Here is a 20,585-nt window from a genome sequence, read left to right on the forward strand (position 1 = left end):
TTGTTTTTATCCCTAATTTTGCAAGTGGTAAAAATCCTATCAAGTAATTGGTGTCATTGCGGGTGATTGTTTGGATTAATTTGTGTTTATCATATTCTTAGTTAATTATTTTTGTATATATTTTTTATTTATGTGTTGATTTTATTCTTTTTTTTTTTTTTTGCAGGTTATAGTTTGTTGATTTTGAAAGCCATCCGTTTTTTTACAGTTAAGCCGAATGGGAAGAAAGAGTTTTTCAACTTGTGGATGAAGAGAGTCGGTGGTACACTGAAGAATGGGCATTAGGTCAGAAACAAAGGACACGATTGAAGCTCACCTTAATTTGGAACAAATGGGCATTAGATCATTCTTGTGGATGAAGAGAGTCGGTTGTACATTGAAGAAAGGCCATCCGTTTTTTACAATTAAACCGAATAGGAAGAAAGAGTTTTTCAACTTTGTTTCTTCTATAAAGTTTCTAGATGGGTATGCTTCCAATATCTCGCATTGCGTGAATGTGAAAGGGTGTAAATTTTCTAGAATGAAGAGTCATGATTGTCATGTGATACTCCAAGGCTTTCTTCTGGCCAAGGTTTCGTCCAAAATTTAGATGCACTGCCAAATCTAGTGTAATTGAACATTGATATGAAGTTTAAGTAGTTCATCCCAGGTGGTCATCCTCAATGATAGTGAGCAATCATGTCTCAGACTTTTATGTTCGGAATTGGGATTTGAGTCAGACATTAAATTACAAAAGATGTTCAACTTTGGTATTGCCTTTGTTCCCTAAATCTGTATATTGCCTTTGTTTCCTATATCTTCTTTGCAACTGATTGGAGTCCAAGTGAGAAATGGTTCATTTCTTACATTTTATCACATGGTAGCTCATTTAGAAAGGACCAGCTATATATCTTAAAGGTATCTAATTATGATAATCCCATTGGCTTTGGCAGCTCATTGGAGTCTGTATATTGCCTTTGGTTCGGTTCATCAACTACTAATTACCGTCAAATGCTCTATGCATAATAGCTAGTATATATTCGTATTTCTAAGTATATATGTGTGGATATATATAAGGAAACTAAATGAACCTAGCTTTCATGGCATGAAACTATACACACGTGTGTATATTTTTATATTTATTGTTTTAGCTAGTTCAAGTAAACATGTGTTTGGAGTTGATAAACCAAAACTACTTTTGAATTAGAATTGTTTCTACTTTTGGGAAATGATATACTATTAGGGGAAGTTTTGCCAAATTTTTTGTAGAAATTTAAGATTAGGGTTTTCACCATTTAAGTTATTTTGGGCAACTAAAAAATACACCAGGGGGCCTAATCGAATGCTGAAGCTGGCACACAATGTACACGTGTCCAACGAATTGATCAAGATTATGTATGACTCGCAACATCGTGGAGCAGCTACCTCACAGCAGCATAGCAACATCTCTACCAGCTATGGTTTTCTTATTCGGTGGCATTGTCCTATGCAGTGGGAGTCTGGGCATAAATTCCCAAGAGGACAAAGAAACTAGTGCAGCATGAGTTGTCGGTTAGTGTATTAATTTTTAGCATTTATAATTTTTTAATTTTGTTTACAAATATTATAAACCAAAGTATATTATCTTAATATTATTAAATTTTTTACTATTATTTTACTATTTTCATATTTGTAGGTCAATAATAATCTTGAGGACATATTAAGAAATGGGATGATCTGGAGATTGCTCACCTAGAGGGTTGCCCAATCAGGTTGTAGGAGCGGCCGGAGGATTGGGAGTGGCTTTACAAACATTTTACGAACACAAAATTTGTGGTATGTACATAATATTTTAATAATAATTTATTACAGTTTTTGTTATTTTTTTTAAGCTTTTTTAATAATTTCTTTCAAATAGTCACACTAACATGTATATTGTATGTTTAACAAGAGAAATCTGTTGCTGGCAAGAAAGCTCTGGAGTCAAAGAAACTTCTCCACCTTTCTGGTTTGATACCCTTCTCGTATAGGGTTGAGGAATGCGATGTCAGGTAAAAGTATATTAATTTTTAAATTTTATACAATTTATTTTTATTATTGATTAATAAAATGTTCTTAATGTTTTTTTTTTTTTTTTTTTTTTCTTTAGGAGGGTTCTAAGTTCCTAGAGCTCGACATGTTCAAGGATGTCTACGTTCGACCTGGCGATGAGACCACTGAGTAGCTCCATGTAAGTATATGTAATTGTTATTGTTCTTATATTTATGAGTCATTCAAAAATTAATTACATTTGTTATTAAATCTTAAATATTTTTTCTTTATTATTACAAGTTTCTATGGTGGAGAAGGGCACTACTGTTCTCTAAGAAGCAGCATCGCTGCTTCCCTCGGAGACCCCGACCGAGGACGTCATTGTACTTGAGGATGCAGGTCTTCAGATCCTGACTGAAGTCCTGGATCAGACTCTCAGTTGTTGTCATGGCAAGGTTGTTCGGGGTATGAGGAAGGCGCAAGTTCATAAGACCGGTGCCTCCTCTTTTAGACCGACCACAAGATAGGTCATCGCACTGACGGAGGAAGTAGAAACCCTAAAAGATAAGATTACGGCTCAAGAAGCAGCTCGGGATGCTTGGGAAGCCCAGATTGCAGCCCAGTTTTTGGCCCAGGACGAGAAGATGAGCATGATTTTACGAGCCTTACAAATGTCGAGCCTCCAAATCCCGATGCCAGCAACTGATCTTGCTCCACCTTCGACCTCCCAGCCACTTCGCCCAACCAATACCTAGTAGCTTGATGCATCAAACCCAGATGACTACTTGTTGTAGTTTTTTCTCTTATGTTCGGAAAGCTTGTATGTACATTTTCATATATATTATAATAATTACTTTTTCTTGGTTTATTAATTATTGTTTATAATTTAATTAAAATATTTATAAACAATTAAATAAAAAACTTTTGTCAAAAAAAAGGAAGAAAAAAGGTTTGCGCGACGACGACAATACCTGTGTCGCGCAAAAGGTCTTTGCGTGACGATAATACCTGCGTCGCACCTATCTTTGCGCGACAACAAGAACAAGATGCATCGCACGAAAACTTTTGCGTGACGCAGGTATTGTCGTCAATCAAAGACCTTTTGTGCGACGCAGGTTACGCCCTTGTCACGCAAACCCTGCTTTCACGACCTTTGCGCAACGGTTTGCACGTGACTAAGTTGTTTGTTCGAAATTACTTTTATGCCCCATTTTTTTCTTTTCTCACATTTTTTGAGTTTTGTATTAAAGGTCATAATTGTAATTTCGTTGATTTTTGGTTGACAAATTGAGTTCTATTACTATGTAGTTTAGATCGTTTGTTAAAAAAATAAAAAAATAAACAAAAAGAGTGAAAGAATGATACTAAAAATTATATATAAATAGATTGTCAAAAGTAAAAATATTTGAAAGAATGATACTGAAATTATATAAAAATATATTATCTCTTATAATTTATATGGGTGATTCTATGTAAACCTAAATTGTAAGAATAAACCTCGAGTATTATTGTAAGCCTATCTTGCGTTCCAAGACGTTTAAATTTCCTTTTAATCCATTATTACTCTAAATTATTTTAAAGGAACGAGAAAAAGTTTAAGCCCGGTATGCAGTAGTTTGAACCCAGAAAAAGGTTGTGCTTAATTTCTCTTCCTCTGCCTACTTCTAAATGAAATTGCTTCATCAGGAACAATAATTGCTTACAGATGAATTTGATCTGAATTAAGGTCATACGAACATCTACATAGATTCACATCAGAGGTTTAATGCTCATGTATAATTAAAAAATACCAGTGAGGCGTGGGAGCTCATATGGATACATTACTTTATTGTTCTATGGAGCATTGTGACGAGTCGATTTATACTATATGTCACGCCCCAATCCCAACATACGTCCAGAATTGACATGTGACATCACCAAAAATCCGTATCTATCATACCTCACCTCCGGGATATGGGCAAGCACAACTCAATAATTGAATCACATAGTTATTTTTCGTATGCTTTATGGCTGCATCTAACCTCCCTGTTAGACTGCCTACGTACCCTAAACAAGGATTAAGCCATTCGTAGTTCGTCATGCACAATAATTGACATATAACACAGTCCAAATAAGTCGAAAGGTATAACATTTCTCAATCAATCAATAGAACTTGACAAGCATGAAAATACTAGACTCAGGGTTACATAACAACCCATCTGAAAATCATGATTTCCCCTCCATCAATATATAGGCCATTATGTCACAACATGATACCGCAATTCACAACATATATCATTTCAAAGAACCAACGATGTACAATACCAATCTCGAGCCACATTTATCACCAAGTCTAATCATAACAATAACAATGATATCCAACATAACAATCCCACATATTTAAGAATTAACAAAGTACATATTATTCTCTAGAAATATTAATCAACTAAAATACTCATGATAACTCCACTCATATCCAACATCATTCCATAATCACATCAATCAATAACACATACAACAAGTCGAAACGCAAGGCTAGAGCAACACAATTCAATTGAAGACTACATCTTTGAAAAAGGGGATTTTGGACCACCCAATGGACCAAGGCTCCAAAGGGGATTCCGGACCATCACTCAACGGAATCCAAACAAAACTCAGTTCCAATCCACCCAACCGAATTGAACGGAAGTCCGAGAAACATAACAACGGCTCGAAGGAACAAGACACGATTCCAGTTACCCAATTCACGAAACTCAACAAAACGAAGCAATATTGAGCAAAAACCACATCACAATGGGTCATCGGTCATCTACTAGACCTCACATCTCCCAAGCAATTCAATATGCGTTTCAATCACATGTCACAACCATTTCTAATACACAAGTCAAATCACATTTCACTTCATCATACTAATCACTATACTTCCAACATTATATTTCAATACATAGCTTGTAACATATCAAGGAATCACGAAGTACAATATTAATATTTAATTATGTTAATCAATCAGTGAGATAAACGAATTTAATTAAAGAACTCTACATAATTCCCAATTTGGGTTAAGAATAATAACATGGTAATTCTAATTTATTTTCACAATATCTATTGTGGGTAATTCCCATCTACTTGAATTTAGGATTCTAAATCACCTTACGGAATGAACAAGAGCAAGGATTCCGGACCACTCAACGGAATCCAACAACATTGAGTTCCGGACCACTCAACGGAACCAAAATATCAAGCGGTTTCTCATAATCTACCCAGACCTGTCATATGTAAAGTCAATGCCAATATTATGGAATTGGTGCACTGGCAATTCAGGCACTCAGATAAGCTGAGAGGCTCGGGTGAGGGACAATAAAATAAGCATATGATACAATAATAAACCCAGCCATCAATCATGATTTATAAACCTTGAATATAAATCTTTCATAGGAAATCAATACCAAACTTTTGAAAACTCTGAGGGAGGCACCCAGACATCCAAAAGTTCGTTTCAAACGACCATAACATCTCACACCCATATTCACATACACACAATGAAAGTAGAATTAGGCGACACTGTTCATCCAAAGCCTACACTTTGCAACCATCTCAAACTAAACTCCATGAACTAAGGTGGATACAATCCCGGACCATCACTCAACGGGATCGCGGAGTAAGAGGGATTCCAGACCATCACTCAACGGAACCCAAACCAAGATACGATTCCTGACCATCACTTAACGGAATCGCAGAGTGGAGTAGGAAGGATTCCGGACCATCACTTAACGGAATCCAAACCAAGATACGATTCCGGACCGTCACTCAACGGAATCGCGGAGTACATTGCATAACCACCAATCAATGAAACAACACATGAATCAAGTTACTCAAGTTATAAAGGCTCAATGAAACAAGAAATGAAATAATGAAACGAGCATTGACACATGTTTCAAAGCAACAAACCCCATGACAATGGGTTAACGGTCCACCACTAGCCCTCACCTCATCAAATCAAGCCAATCATACAAAACAAACCATATTTCCAATATGCACGTCAAATCCCCCTTCATATAACTATATCATTGGCTAAATATGAAACTTAACAATTTATAGGAAAAATGATTATAAAACCATTTCATATTCACATAAATTAAAGTCACTCACATTTCATCATATCATACCATCTATGTAAATCAACCACCTTTCAAATATGCACGTCAATTCACATATCACGATCATCATCAGTACACAAGCCAAATCATGTTTGATAAACATAGGTCTATGGCTAAATATATATAAATATATATATATATATATATATCTATACATATATATATATATATATAATCACATTTCAATAGAATCACATTATAAGACCAAGTAAAATTCACAGATGATACCAATATAAGAAATCAAGATAATAACCATACCACATATGTTCAAGTCACTCTCTAACCAATGTAGGCCCATTAGACTTCACTTAAGCCTCCCCTAGTACTAATTTTATTATTTAGAACGTTCCGAGACATATTGACCACAATTCAACTCTCAGTCAACGATGGGATCCACAACAATCCGCAAATCAGATTTATGATCCATAACTTCCCAAAGTCCACATTATGCTTCGAGGATAACATACTAAAGTTTCATTATGATCCAATGGTCGAATTGTCGTCAATCACACAAACAAGTGGCGGTCCAAATTGGTCACCACACCCAACAATTGAATCTTTGGCAACCAAGCTAGACATAGGTTCACATGATCACTAGAAGGTATTTGAAACCTAGACAACACTCGTGAACGATCCCACGCACCGCCACACGCGATGGAAGTCAAGGTGGAGGGTTTACAAACCCCGAATTTCAACATTAACTAGATGAGCTCAAATTTACGTGGTAGCTAGAGCTCAACAAGGGAAACACTTTTCACAACTAGGCCGACGATAAATTCTAACCGGAAACCGTCCAATTTCACCGGAGAAAACCGGATTTCTAACGTTCTAAACACCCAACTCTAAAATGAATATGAAAGCACAAACTAAGCATACCCACTTGAAGATTATGAAGAGTAGATGAAGTTTCATACCTCACTCGAAGGAAATCGTTGCCGAAAAAATGATAAATCCGCCGGCAAGGTCGTGGACTTTGCGACCTCGAACTGCAAAGATGGGAAAAGAAATGGGAAAATCTAAAATCATAGAGATGTAGGGCTCGTCAAGAGCTTTCCATGGACACCAAGATCATCCAAAACGGAGCTCGGATGAAAAAGATACAAGCAGGTCAAGTTTGGTGGGTTTATGGGTCAAATTGGGTTAGGCAGCACCCATTTCCATTTTCTGAAAACACCCGCCCCCCCCCCAAAATTTCTGGAGGTTTCCCTCCCATTTATAGCATTTTGGTAATATTACCAAAATGCCACCAACTTCAAATGACTCTAACTTCTCTATTCGAACTCGGAAATAAGATCTGTTTACGCCTACGTGCTCATGGAATCGAACTCTACCTAACCAATTCAAGAGTTGACTGAAAAGGTCGAGAAAATTAGAAATGACTAAATTACCCCTCACTTCGTTTTCTTAAATTTGGAGAAATAAAGAACTAGTTCCAATTAAATCTTCGAAATACGTCAAGAATAAAATAAAATAATAATTTTGGGGATGGGATATCACACTATATATTTTACTCTATTCTTAGTTATAATTTATTGGTTTTTTTTGTGAGAATTTTGATATTTTGATTTATATTCTTAATGTAGGACATTCGACGTCCTCTGGAGCAAAACATGACCAAAGGATGAATTTTAGAGTGATTCTAATTGGAGGATGTTTAGAAGTCTGTTGACTTGTTCGTATCAAAGTTTCATAATTTTCTACCAATCGGTTTATTTATCACGATGAAATAAAGGAGAAGTGTGCAGTGCTGTCAAAGACACATTTTGGGCTTATGTGGGCTTTTTGGCGTTCAAGATGATGTCTTTTGGGTTTGAGGCCTTTTACAATTATGTTCAGGACATTTTAAGCTTTAATTCAAGTTGTTTTGGCCCTATATTGGAGCCTTGAAGATCTAGAAACGTGGCTGTTTTGAGGTTGTGTAGAGTTTGGGTGAATTTTACTAGTCAATTTAGGATTATGTTTCTTAATTTATTTTAATTTATTTGGTTTCCTAGTATTATTCTAAGACCTTTTTTAGGTAGGATTTTATTTTCTAGTGGTATAAATAAGGTTTTTTAGCCATTAGGGTTGAAAAGAGGAGAGAGAGGAGGAGAGAACGCATAAAATTTAGGATGCACTACTTTAGAGAGCTTTTGGATTGAAGTTTATTTTGAAGGTGTTTTATAATTGTTCATAACTAGTTTCGTTTGCTAGGGCAAGGCCACGAGCCTTAGCAAGAATATGTAATTTCTTTTCAATTTGCTTATGATATTATGCATGCAGGCTTTGAATTATTAATCACCGGTTTATACTATCTAATTGCCTTAGCAAGAAAAGTAATTTGATGCAATTTTGGTCAGAGGTTGGTCCCTGAAATTGACGAAGGCTTCTTGTGGTTAATATGTGCAAGTTCACTTAGGACGAGTAACACGTCTTAAGGGTTGTATGGTTTTTCAAAAGGTTTCACAAAGCTTAATGAGTTATGCATGTTTAGATTTAATCTGAATACCATAGACGGGGTGCAGGTTTGATATACGCTTTAATGCTCATAAGTCTAATGCTCATCCAAGAGTACAAATATACGGTGTATATTGAACAACAAAATAAAACGAAGAGTGGTAGATTGGATTTTTGAGATACGATGTCTTGGCAGTGTAAAATTGAACAACAAAATAAAACACCGGGAAAGAAAGAGAACACCAGACGATGGAAGAGCAATGGATGCGAAAGCACCATGATTGGCAATTCGTAGTGTTTAGGGTAATAAACTACAAGTGAACCACGCTCAGATCATTTATCTTTGTTGAATTTATGCACTTGTTCTTGGCGTTTTGTAATTATCTGGGATAGCTGGTCCTTGTCAAACCATTGGTGTAAAATTACCTTAGCCTAAATGAAGTAGCTAGGGCTACAATTCTGGGAACTCCATTAAATCATAATCTTACTTGCAGCAATATTTTGGGTTAAAAAACAAATCCATTGGTTAAAACCTAAAACAAATCACATGCACATTGTCTTCCGTAGGTTGCTAGAGCTTAAGCCTTGTTACTCAACTATATATAGCTTGTAATATTTACTGATTTTGTCAAGTAAAAATAAATTCCTTAAAGAAACTTGAAAACAAATAAGGAAAGAATGATACTAAAAATTATATAAAAATGTATTGTCTATTATAATTTATATGGGTGATTCTATGTAAACTTAAGTATTTACACTGTAAGAATATATCTTGTGTTTTATTTGTAAGCCTATCTTGCGTTTTAAGACGTTTAGGGTACCTTCTATTAATCCATTATTACTCTAAATTATTTCAAGAGAACGAGAAAAGGTTTGAACCGGATGCGCAGTAATTTAAACCCAAAATACAAGACATATTGTGTACTTGCTTATTGAAGGACCAACTTACAGTGGCTCGATTCATGTTTTAAGAGAAGACTTACAAAACCTACTTCCAGATGAATTAAATGCCTGGTCACGAACAATACCCTATTTCTAGATGGCAATACTTTATAAGCATCAATACTTGCTCCGAGATGAATTTGATGTGAATCAGGTTATATGCAGATTCTCATCATAGCTCTAATGCTCATATAGTTAATATATATATATATATATTGAACAACAAAATAAGATAAGATATACAGTATATGTAGATTCACATCATAAATCTAACGCTTATGTATAATTAAAATATATGCGGTGTATATTGGACAAGAAAATAAAATAACCGGTGGTAGATTGGATATTTGAATTACGATGTCATGATGTAATATTGAACAACAAAATAAAATAGCGGGAATGAAAGAAAACACCAGACGATGGAACAGCGGTGGATGCGAGCGCACCACGATTGGCAATTCCTAGTGTTTAGGGTAATTAACTACAACCGAACCGCCCTCTTTAATTATCTTTGTTGACTTTTATGCAGTTGTTCTTGGCGTTTTGTAATTACTGGGAGAGCTGGTCCTTGTCAAACCATTGGTGTAAAATTCCCTTGGCCTCAATGAAGTAGCTAGGGCTACAATTCTGGGAACTCCATTAAATCATAATCTTAATTGCAACAATATTGTGGGTTAAAAAGCAAATCCAAAAGTTAAAACCTAAAACAAATCACATGCACACTGTCTTGTGTAGTCGGTTAGGTTGCTAGAGCCAAAGCTTTGTTTTTCAACTATATACAGCTTGTAATATTCACGGACTTTCTCAAGTAATCAGAAGCTATTATTCTTCATCTCTTTCTGTTTATTCTCTTCATTTCTTCTGCATATCAGTTTCTTCAGTTGCCTAGTTTCCTCCGTTCAATCTATGGGATCCCGAACAAACGTGTTTACCACTTTAGTGATTTTATGTGTCATTGCCTCTTTATCAGCTGACTCATCCACCGTTGATGTAACCTGGTCCGACTTTCCAGCTGATTTTGTTTTTGGAGTCACGACTGATGCTCCGCAGGTTTTTTTTTTTGTGAAACTGTAGTTAACTAGCTGCACACTTTTTCCTTGTATATGTATTTTAATTTCTCTTTGAAAAATTTGATAATGTAATAATATGTATGCTCCATGATGAGTTGGGTGTAGTACGAAGGAGCAACAGATGTCGCACGTAAAGGACCAAGTGTGTGGGATAACTACAATGAGAAGTTTCCAGGTTCGTCACGTATACTCACTATTAGTTTGTTCTAGTTTCTTTGACATACCCTTATTCTATGTGTCATAGTTTACCACCTATTTATTTTGTGATTTTCCTTCATTTCAGAAAGGATTCAGGACCATTCCAATCTGTCTATTGCCACCGATTCGTATAGGCGATACAAGGTGAGTGAAGACATTAATCATCAAGTTCCATTCGCTACTAGCTCCAAAGAAAAGTTAAAAGTGTTTTTTTCTTCTCTATTTGGCATATAGCTTAAAACCAGCAATTGTAACTGTAGGAAGATGTGGTGGCTATGAAGAACCTTGGAGTCGATGCCAACAGATTTTCTATTGCCCGGACCAGGATTCTTCCTAGTAAGAACTTTAACGAAAATAATGGCTTTAAGTTTTAATAGCAAACACGACTATGTACATGTTGATGTGTGCTACTTGAGCTCTAATGCATTTTGTTTGCAATTCTGGACATGTAGACGGAAGCTTTAATGGTGCAATAAATCAAGAGGGCCTTGATCACTACAACAACGTGACCGATGAATTACTGAAGAATGGTAAGACAATTAATTTTACAAAGAACAGTGACAGTATATCTTGATAGTTTGTGTTAATTACCAGTGATATGCCTTCAGTTTTCAATAAGTTTTAGGAGGCCTAAGCTTGAAGAAACAATATTTGATATAATATATATGCTTTGTGGAGAATATACACATGATGAAAGATGTTCATCAAGTTTTCTAGCGCTCTGTAAATTGTAGTTATAACAAAGCAATGATCAATAACTGACCACATGCCATTAGCAATTGTCATTCTCCAATATGTTGATCGTTCGATTAAGTCAATTCTATATTTTAATACAGGCATCCAACCCTTTGTGACCCTCTTGCACTTTGACCCACCACAAGCCTTGACGGACAAGTACGGAGGAGTCCTCAGCCGCTCGTAAGCACCTTTTGATGCTAAATACTTTTCATCTCTCAAAGTTGTGACACTCATGTTTACCATATCACATATTTTCAGGGCTGATTTCAAGGACTACTGCAAGCTATGCTTTAAAACGTACGGTGATAGGGTAAAAAATTGGATCACAATCAACGAGCCACTGATTATGGCCAAGCTGGGTTATGGCTTTGGAGTTGGTCCACCAGCCAGGTGCTCGGTTCCTGTGAAAGAACATGCTCCTCCATGTACAGGCGGAAATTCCAGCACTGAGCCGTACACTGTGAGTCATAACCTTCTCCTTGCCCATGCTACCGTTGTCAACCTCTACAGAGATAAGTTTCTCCTGTGTCACACTCTGATTCATTTACCGTCAACTTCTGGAATTAACATCAAATCCATGAGAATCTTCTCTTGACTAATGTTTATTTATTATTTTGCTTATTTGAAGGGAGATCAAGGTGGTCAAATCAGAATCAGTCTGGTCGGGCTGTATGTTGAGCCATTTTCTAATTCAATAGAAGACAAGGCAGCGGCAAAGAGACTAATGGACTTTGAAATTGGGTGGTTAGTAAGAAGTAGTATATATTGCTGGAACAAGTACCGCTTGTATGGTGATTCTTGCCTATTGTTTTCTTTTGAAATCAACAAAACGTATTTTTCATAATAATGATTTTGTACTCCTCCTTATCAGGTATATGGAACCGTTAGTATACGGAGCCTACCCGAAAATTATGAGACTCTTAGCCAAGCAAAGGATACCGACTTTCACAGTGGAAGAGAAAAAACTTATGAAGGGATCCTTCAATTTCATTGGGGTCAATTACTATACTTCAAGATTTGGTCGCTACCTACCAAGAAAACCTGGTGCACCAATCGCCTACCGCAGTGATACTTTTGCTAGAGCTGTGACTGAAAGTAAGCATATACATGACTTTTATTGTTGCAGATCTGTATGTACTTTTGTGCGTCTCTGTGCGTGTGTCCATGTGTTTGTGTGTACATGTATAAATGATGGATATGTTGAAAGTGGTACTGATATTGTTGCCCATGTTTTTATTGTTGCAGATAAAGATCGAGTCCTTATTGGCCCTAAAGTAAGAAAAGTGAGACTGTCAAAAAATATATTTCTCTAGTTTACTATTTTACGGGACTGTAGCAAATATATCTGGAAAACTAAATTTGCATCCCTGGCAGGCTCAAGGAATCGACTTTATATACTCTTATCCACAAGGATTACAGAAACTTTTGGAGTTCATGAACCAAAACTACCAGAGCCCAACAGTTTATATTACGGAGAATGGAATTACCGAAGCCAAGCTTGATAAATCATTGAAGGATCCACATAGAATCCAATATATTCTTCAGCATCTGTACCGGATCAAGATGGCAATGAAGTACGTAATCTATTACAACACAAAAAATTACTAATCTAGATCAACTTCATGAGTTGAGTGCATGTTTACTAGTTTGAGGAAAGAGTATCCATTTACTTGTCACTGATGTTTTTGCAGGAATGGTGTGAATGTGAAGGGATACTTTCATTGGTCCCTACTCGATAATTTTGAGTTTCGGCAAGGGTTTGTTCCAAAATTCGGTCTTTACTACGTGGACCGTAACAACAACCTTACTCGAATTCCCAAAGAGTCGGCAAAGTGGCTCCCGAAATTCCTGAATGATAATGCCTAGGAATAAATTGAAAGCCCAATATAAAAATAATCATTATCTGATCATTGGACTCTAATAGCATATATATAGGCAGTTTATTATTTACAAACAATTGCAGTGTTTTATCCATTCTATTCATGCTACTTTCTTTTTTAAAGTCTTATAAACGCAGTATTACTTTATATGAAGTAACTTTTGGATTGAATTGTTAAGATATTTATAGCAAGAATATTCCAGTCAAGTTTTGGTGTATGTGAGGCCATTTAATTTGTTGAGCAGCCATTGATGCTAACTCGTTTCTGTAATATTTCAATTAATATTCTATGAAAAGTTACGAAAGCAAATAGATTCAATCGTCCAACAAGAGGAAGAAGGTACATTTCTTTTGCAACCATGAAAATCAAGATCGTAACTAGAGTTGAATAACTACTGAATTTGACTATAGCATTATTCTGTTGGAATCTAGAATAATCAAGTGCGGTTCCTTGATTCGTTTAGTTTTCTTGTTTTATTAATTTTTAATGAGACTTATTGGCTAAATAACCTGGAATCTGTTGGATTTGATGGCTCAATTCTATTGTGTCTTGACCCTTTTTATATCGACATAAACCCAAACTGATGTGCCTCCTTAGTTGACCTATGTGGAGCATATGCTAGGTCTTTTATGGTGCTCATATTTAAAGCCGCTCTTTGTGCAAATGGAATGTGGGTGTGAGAATAGCAGCTGACACTACCTAACATTGGTTTTCAATCCACTGATTTAGATTCTTCTTTATTTGTGAAGAAGATTGGTTGTGATATTGTGATTTTGGTTCCCTACGTGGATGACATTATAATCACAATGAGCTCTTCATCTGTCATTCATCATGTTCTTAACTCTCTCACCTATGAGTTTGATATAAAGGACTTAGGTGACTTGCACTATTTTCTTGGCATTTAGATCACCTCAATCAAATCTGGGTTGTTCTTATCTAGTCAAAGTTTATGCAGGATTTGCTGCACAAAATTGAGATGTTTGATTCTAAAAGTTATGATACACCTCATTTACCATACAATAGGCTTCTCAAGAATGATGGGGCTCCCTACGACAATCCCACTGCATCTTGCAGTATTATAGGTGCCCTTCAATATCTCACATTTTCAAGGTCGTATACTGCTTTTTCAATGCACCAAATATGCAATTTATGCAAAATCTTATGGTTTCACACTATATTGTTTTCAAGCGCAAACTTAGGTACTTGAAGGGTACAATGCATCATGGTATTATTTATTCACAAAGGGGTTTGGTATTAAAAGCTTTCAGTGATGCTGACTTGGCCGGGGATCCAATTGATCGCAGGTCAACAATAGGTTTAGTTGTGTTTTTGGGATCCAATCCTATTTCCTGGTCATCCAAGAAGCAACAAATGGTATCACGATCTTCCACAAAGGCAGAATATCGTGCATTGCCACTACTTCAACTGAACTACTTGAATTCAACAGTTGCTTTCATTTATGCAGATCATAGTCATTGCACATCCTGTGTTATTTTGTGATAAATTGTCTTCGATTACCCTATCTTTTAATCCTGTTCAGCACCAAAAAACAAAGCATACCGAAGCTGATGTTCATTTATCCGTGAAAGGATTTCTAAGAAGCAACTTGAAGTGCAATTTGTGTCTTCTCAAGAGCAGTTTATAGATATACTTACAAAAGGTCTCAGTGCACCCTTGTTTCAAACACACTGCAACAATCTCATGCTTGGATTACTCAACCAAGATCTTGAGGGGGATGTTAGAGTATATTCAATGGTTAGAGATTGTGATACTTGTCATTCATATGTAGAGTTGGGTAGTGAAGGTTGTTAGATTCCATTGCTTAAAAATACAAGTGTGATGTAATAACTTCTTCATTAAGAAATATCAAAGATAATAGATTTTCCTCTTCTCTTTCCATTTTCGAATCCTTTATTTCTCTCTCTAAGAATCATATTCAAGAACTCTCAAATTGATCACTTATGGTTAACATATACAACTTGATTAAGGAGAACCACTTCATATGAAACATGTTTCTTCAATTTAAATTGATATTCATACTGGTAATGTCCACACACTTAATGTAACGTCCCGAAAATTCTTATTTGGAAGCTAAATCTGATGATAGGCCAAATTAAAATCTTGTTTACTTACTACCACTAATCACAATCTCTTTAATAAATTCTTAATTCCTCACAAATTTTATCGCTAAACTTATTTAACAAAAACATAAGGTCCATCTTTGAACTAAACACCCAATCTCTTTTCTTCTTTCTAATTTTCGTTAAAGATTAATCTCAGTTATTTTATGGCTGCATCTAACCTTCTTGTTAAATTGCCTACGTTCCCTACAAAGGGATCAAGCCAATCATAGTTCACATTTCCAATTTCTAAATCCATTTTCGATAATACTCAATTAACCGAAATATCTAACTTTCGTGTTAATAATCGAAGTACCTCAAATGTATATCTAACATTCGTGTTAATAATCGATGTACCTCATATCGAAATACACATAAAATGGTAGCGTCGGCTTATTGGCCACGTGCCACCGCACGTGACGGTTTCCTACGAACGGAAACCTAAAATTCCGACGAACTCTAAAAATTACCAAATTTTATAGGGTTGTAGAACACAACAAGGGGGAGAACTTTTATACCTAGGCCGAAGCCCAGTTCAGCTGGGAAGTGGTCGGAAAGCCACTCGAACCACCGGAACCCTCGATTTGGGTAGTTGTTGATTCGCCACCAAAACGAACTTTGCTGCCTCATCCAAGTCTTGGGCCTTGCTCCTGGGGTTGAGAGGAGTCCTTTGGTGGTGTTCATCAACGAGGAAGCTTGCCGGAGCCACCGAAAAAAGGTTAAAGCTATCGGAATCACCCGTGGGTTTATGGCTTCGATTTGTAAGTTTGGGTTAGAAATTTGAAATCTAACACCAGAGGGACGTTGGGCTCGATGAGAGCTTTCCATAAACACCAAATCCACCTTGAACGGAGGTTGGATGGAGAAGATAGGACCGGGTCAAGGAACCGGGTCGGGTGGAGAAACCGGGTTGGCCGATTCTCTCATTCTCCCTTCCCTCATTTCCCTCCTTTTCTTTTCTTCCCATTTGTCCTCCCTTCTACCCCCCTTTTTCCTGATTGGCAGCTCCCTCTCCTTTTTCTCCCCTTCTTTCCATCTCAGCCACACACGTGGCACCATATCCACACTCCAACAAATCTGGAGCCTTCCAGATAAATAATTAAATTACCGTTTTTGCCCCTAACTTCGTTCGTTAATAACTCATTCGTTATAACTCCGTTTCACAAATGGTTTGCGCCTACGCATTCATGAGATCGAGCTCTATCCAAATATGCCAAGAAATATGATAAAATATATGAGGATAAAATACGTCCTCGTATAATTACGTTTAGTCAACGAGGGACATTTTCGTCATTTCACTTTCCAAAAAAAAAAAAAATTTCCACATAATCATTTATTTTAAATTTTTCAGGGTATTACACTTAATTACAAGTGTAATTAAGTAGGTGGGGTATTATTCAAAAGGCTTTGGTAAAATATGATAAACTTTTTAGGCCCAACGCAGTTCATGTCTCAACTTACCATCTATTGCTAGATATGTTCTCAACACACCTCCTCATGAGTGGCTTCATGGAGTTACAAGGAAAACTGATTCCCACACCTAAAATCGGTCCAACCATTATTCTGAAAAAAAAACTCCCACTATTAGCTGTACATTATTGTCTGAGTAAATTGTAGCGATGATCCCTTAACTTTAACCAAATTGGAGCAATAGTCCCTGGTCTCTTAACTAAAAATTCCTTACCATTGGTCCCTCAACTCATCAAAACGTATAGCTATGGTTCTTTTCGTCAAATCCTTCAGAATTCTGTCAAAATGAGTTATGTTGAAATGACCATTGCTCCAATTGGGTTAAATTAAAGTTGAGGGACCATTTCTCCAGTTGGATTCCAGTTGGGTTAAAGTTGAGGGACTATTGATACAGTTTTTCTTATTTGATTTTTCATATTAGCCCCTTGATTCAACCTCACGTGCATGGCACGCGACTCATTTTGATGGAAGTTCTAATAGAGTTTATGAATAGGACCATAGCTAAACGTTTTGATGAGCTGAGTAACCAATGGTAATGGATTTATAGTTGAAGGACCATTGCTCCAATTGGGTTAAAATTGAGGGATCATTGTTACATTAATTTACTCATCTTGTCATATGATCGATATAAGATCTTATAAAATAGTATTGGAACCATTCAATATAAGAAAGATTCACTTCATAAGATTTTAACATGTGTTTCAGCATGTATATTTGAGTGATACAATGGATAGGTGTTTGAAAGAATGTGAAAGAAAACACGAAACACAAAGAGAGGGCGCAATGAAAATGGAACGAAAGTTAGAATTCTAAATAATGAGAATAAGATCTTGGTGAGTGCTCACCATGTAAAAGAAGCAAGTGAAATATACAGTAAAGAGAAAGATATATGTTTGGATTAAATTGTAATCCTCAGGCCAAAATCTTACATTTCATCATTAATTTCAAAGTATTTCCTTCTTCATACAAAATGTAGTACATAATTAACTCATAATTAATTATTCTTGGTTAAAGGATAATATACCATTGCAAGATTCTTATTATATATGCCATGATCGAATTAGTGGTAACCCAAGTAAGCATCTGTATCGTTAACACAACCATCCCACATTTCTCTACTTAATTTCGAAGCATAATCATTGTTGACTTTGACATGAATTTTGCGAAAAGCTTCATTCACTAATGCTTTTTGACAAGATTGACCAAGGTCAATGAGATCAAAGCAACACTCTAGATCCACAGGCACTGGTTTAACGAGTACATAATCAAATACTTCTTTTTCACAACTGGGAGAAAAATGTCTCCTGCATTCCTCTAAAAACTCAGAACTAGACGGAGAAGATGCTAAGATTGCAAATCCTGGAATGAACATTGCTCGTTCAATCACAAAAATGAGGATCAAAACAATAGTTGAACTATTTAATCTTCCCATTTTTCCTTCTTCTTTTGGTTTATATGTTAATGCTTTTCTTTTGATGGAATAAAAGCTGTGGGATGACAGAGGTTAAAAAACAAGAAGTATTTATTTATATGTTGAACACTCTTGAGGATGATAAAATAAATAAAATTGTTTTTGAATTGTAACTTGTAAATTGAATGCTAAATTAACTCAATGCTTCATGGAGAAGAGTTTTTAAGGGTGACGGGTACGTACTCATAAGCATAACTGGTGGTGTTGCCCACTAATTACTCATTGACACGTGTAAAATAACGATAAAAATAGAAATAACTCTTTAAAAGATTAATTGTTGTTGTAGGTCTATTTGACTGATGAATTGTAGAGATTGAGAAAGAGGGTGCGGTAAGCATGGAGATAATTAGGTGAATTCTAAAGTGTGATTTGTCATCCCATTGTATCTTTGTTTATAGTAGTAGGGAATGTAGATTTCGTACCCTAATAAGATTACAACTATAATAGGATAATATATAAAGAAAAGATATGGTAAAATCTCACAAAGATATCCCAAGATAATATAGAACTTACACGATCACATTTCTAAACTAATAGGACTGCAACACTCCCTCTTGAGTGTGTAAATACTCAAATAAATGGCGCATCAGGTCTTCAACAATGAAGTAAGTTCAGTTGATGAAGTTGTTAGTACAAAGAGCGAATGTGAGTCTCAAATGAACCGAAGAACGCATAAAAAGATAAAACTCACAAAGCCTCGCCATGGTAAAACCTAGGGTGGGATAAAAGCCTTAGACTAAGGAGAAACGTGAGAAGTTGCATTAAGTCAAAACTATCATCTTCTGGATGCAAGTAGCAAGCTCACAAGGGTATGATTAGCCCATGATGGGTGCCTCGCCAAAACTATTGGAAATGTGCTCGAAAGCCAATCATATGATGATACTTTACGGACATTTCTCATGTTAAACTAATCTAGTTTAATATAAGGAAAGTGTTATTGGCACTCCAAAAATCTCATTCTACACTCCTCACAAGTGTATTTTTCTTTCTAAATATAGAAAGTTTGGAGTGTAGAACGAGAATTTTGGAGTGCTAATAACAATTCCCTAATATAAAGGGCAAAGATTATTGTTTAAAACCTATAAAGGGCAAAGATTATTGTTTAAAACCATCTCATATAAATGTTATATGCTTAAATGATAAGTCCAAGGAATATGTAATTGGGAGAATGTGATCTAAAGAAGTTATATTCATGAGGTCATTCTCTTTTGTATAAATATCCTAAACGTTCCTGATCATAGGATTGCTAATTGGGCATTGATAGTCCGTTAAGATCAGTATGTGCTACGTCTTCTCTTAGGGAGAGTGACTGTTCTTGAGTCATTGGTGTGACTGACACCAAGACAAGCATGTAAGTGCTTAATAGAGAATGAGTCCATTGAATGCGATCAACAAGGAGTTCTTATACTCATGTCACATGAGAACTCATGGTTAGGATAATGCAAAGTAATCATTTGACCTGAGACATTATAGTTGTCTTGTGGTTAGGTCCTTGATCTTTGACTATGTCAAAGTCACTCCGTCAAAGGGTGTCCACGACATAGTTGGGGTTAAGCCATTTAGCCATGGAGGCAAGTGAATGCACAACAAGGGATCTCTAACCTTCAAACCGTTTAAGGGAGAATACTCTATGATATGATTAAGAATCTCTGGTCAGAGTATGAATGTGATTTAGGAAGTCGTTCCAAATCACATTCAAGGTAATCATATAAGTAAACGAATCATATTGGATAGTGGACATGAATAAACTATCAAACCAAACAATGTGGTTCAGAGTATTGTATTAGAGAAAGATCGTATTGCATTGTAATCCTAAATTGAATAGGTTTTCCACCTCTTCTGGTTAACTTAGGTAGCCATGACATACTGCTAGGTGTCACTCATGGTTTGTGGAAGCCCTAAAGGTTTATAATCACTAAAGGGAGAATTGAAAGTATGTTTCAATTCACAATCGATTTGAAGAGTTCTAATTGCCCACTGCCTTGCTAAAAGGAACCTAATGGATTGTACACTGTGTAAGGTAGAGATTGAAGAAACAACAGAGATGAATGAGGATAATTAAATGGTTTAATTATTTATGACTAGGATTAATTAATATGTTAATTAATCAAACGAACAAGTTCGTATTAGACCTT

At 35.9% G+C, this 20,585-nt stretch overlaps 1 protein-coding gene across 1 annotated transcript; it reads left to right on the forward strand.

The window, feature by feature from the left end:
* The first annotated feature begins 10,238 nt into the window (after positions 1 to 10,238).
* LOC125475624 (beta-glucosidase 12-like) lies at positions 10,239 to 13,438 on the forward strand. Its single transcript, XM_048580604.1, has 12 exons — positions 10,239 to 10,553; positions 10,679 to 10,748; positions 10,857 to 10,915; positions 11,032 to 11,107; positions 11,224 to 11,301; positions 11,608 to 11,689; positions 11,768 to 12,031; positions 12,137 to 12,253; positions 12,381 to 12,604; positions 12,755 to 12,783; positions 12,884 to 13,083; positions 13,201 to 13,438. Exons 1-12 carry the CDS (start codon positions 10,410 to 10,412, stop codon positions 13,373 to 13,375), a joined length of 1,518 nt encoding a protein of 505 aa, XP_048436561.1. The 5' UTR covers positions 10,239 to 10,409; the 3' UTR covers positions 13,376 to 13,438.
* The last annotated feature ends 7,147 nt before the right edge of the window (positions 13,439 to 20,585 follow it).

This window comes from the organism of the source record quoted next, unplaced genomic scaffold, assembly GCF_019419815.1.
Source record: "Pyrus x bretschneideri cultivar Hongxiangsu unplaced genomic scaffold, Pyrus_bretschneideri_v1 Contig15, whole genome shotgun sequence".
Taxonomy (NCBI): domain Eukaryota; kingdom Viridiplantae; phylum Streptophyta; class Magnoliopsida; order Rosales; family Rosaceae; genus Pyrus; species Pyrus x bretschneideri.

Coding starts and splice junctions, on each gene's coding strand:
- LOC125475624 (XM_048580604.1), top strand. CDS start 10,410: ATGGGATCCCGAACAAACGTGTTTACCACTTTAGTGATTTTATGTGTC. Junction 12,605..12,754: donor TGCTAGAGCTGTGACTGAAA/GTAAGCATATAC, acceptor TTATTGTTGCAG/ATAAAGATCGAGTCCTTATT. Junction 13,084..13,200: donor CGGATCAAGATGGCAATGAA/GTACGTAATCTA, acceptor ATGTTTTTGCAG/GAATGGTGTGAATGTGAAGG.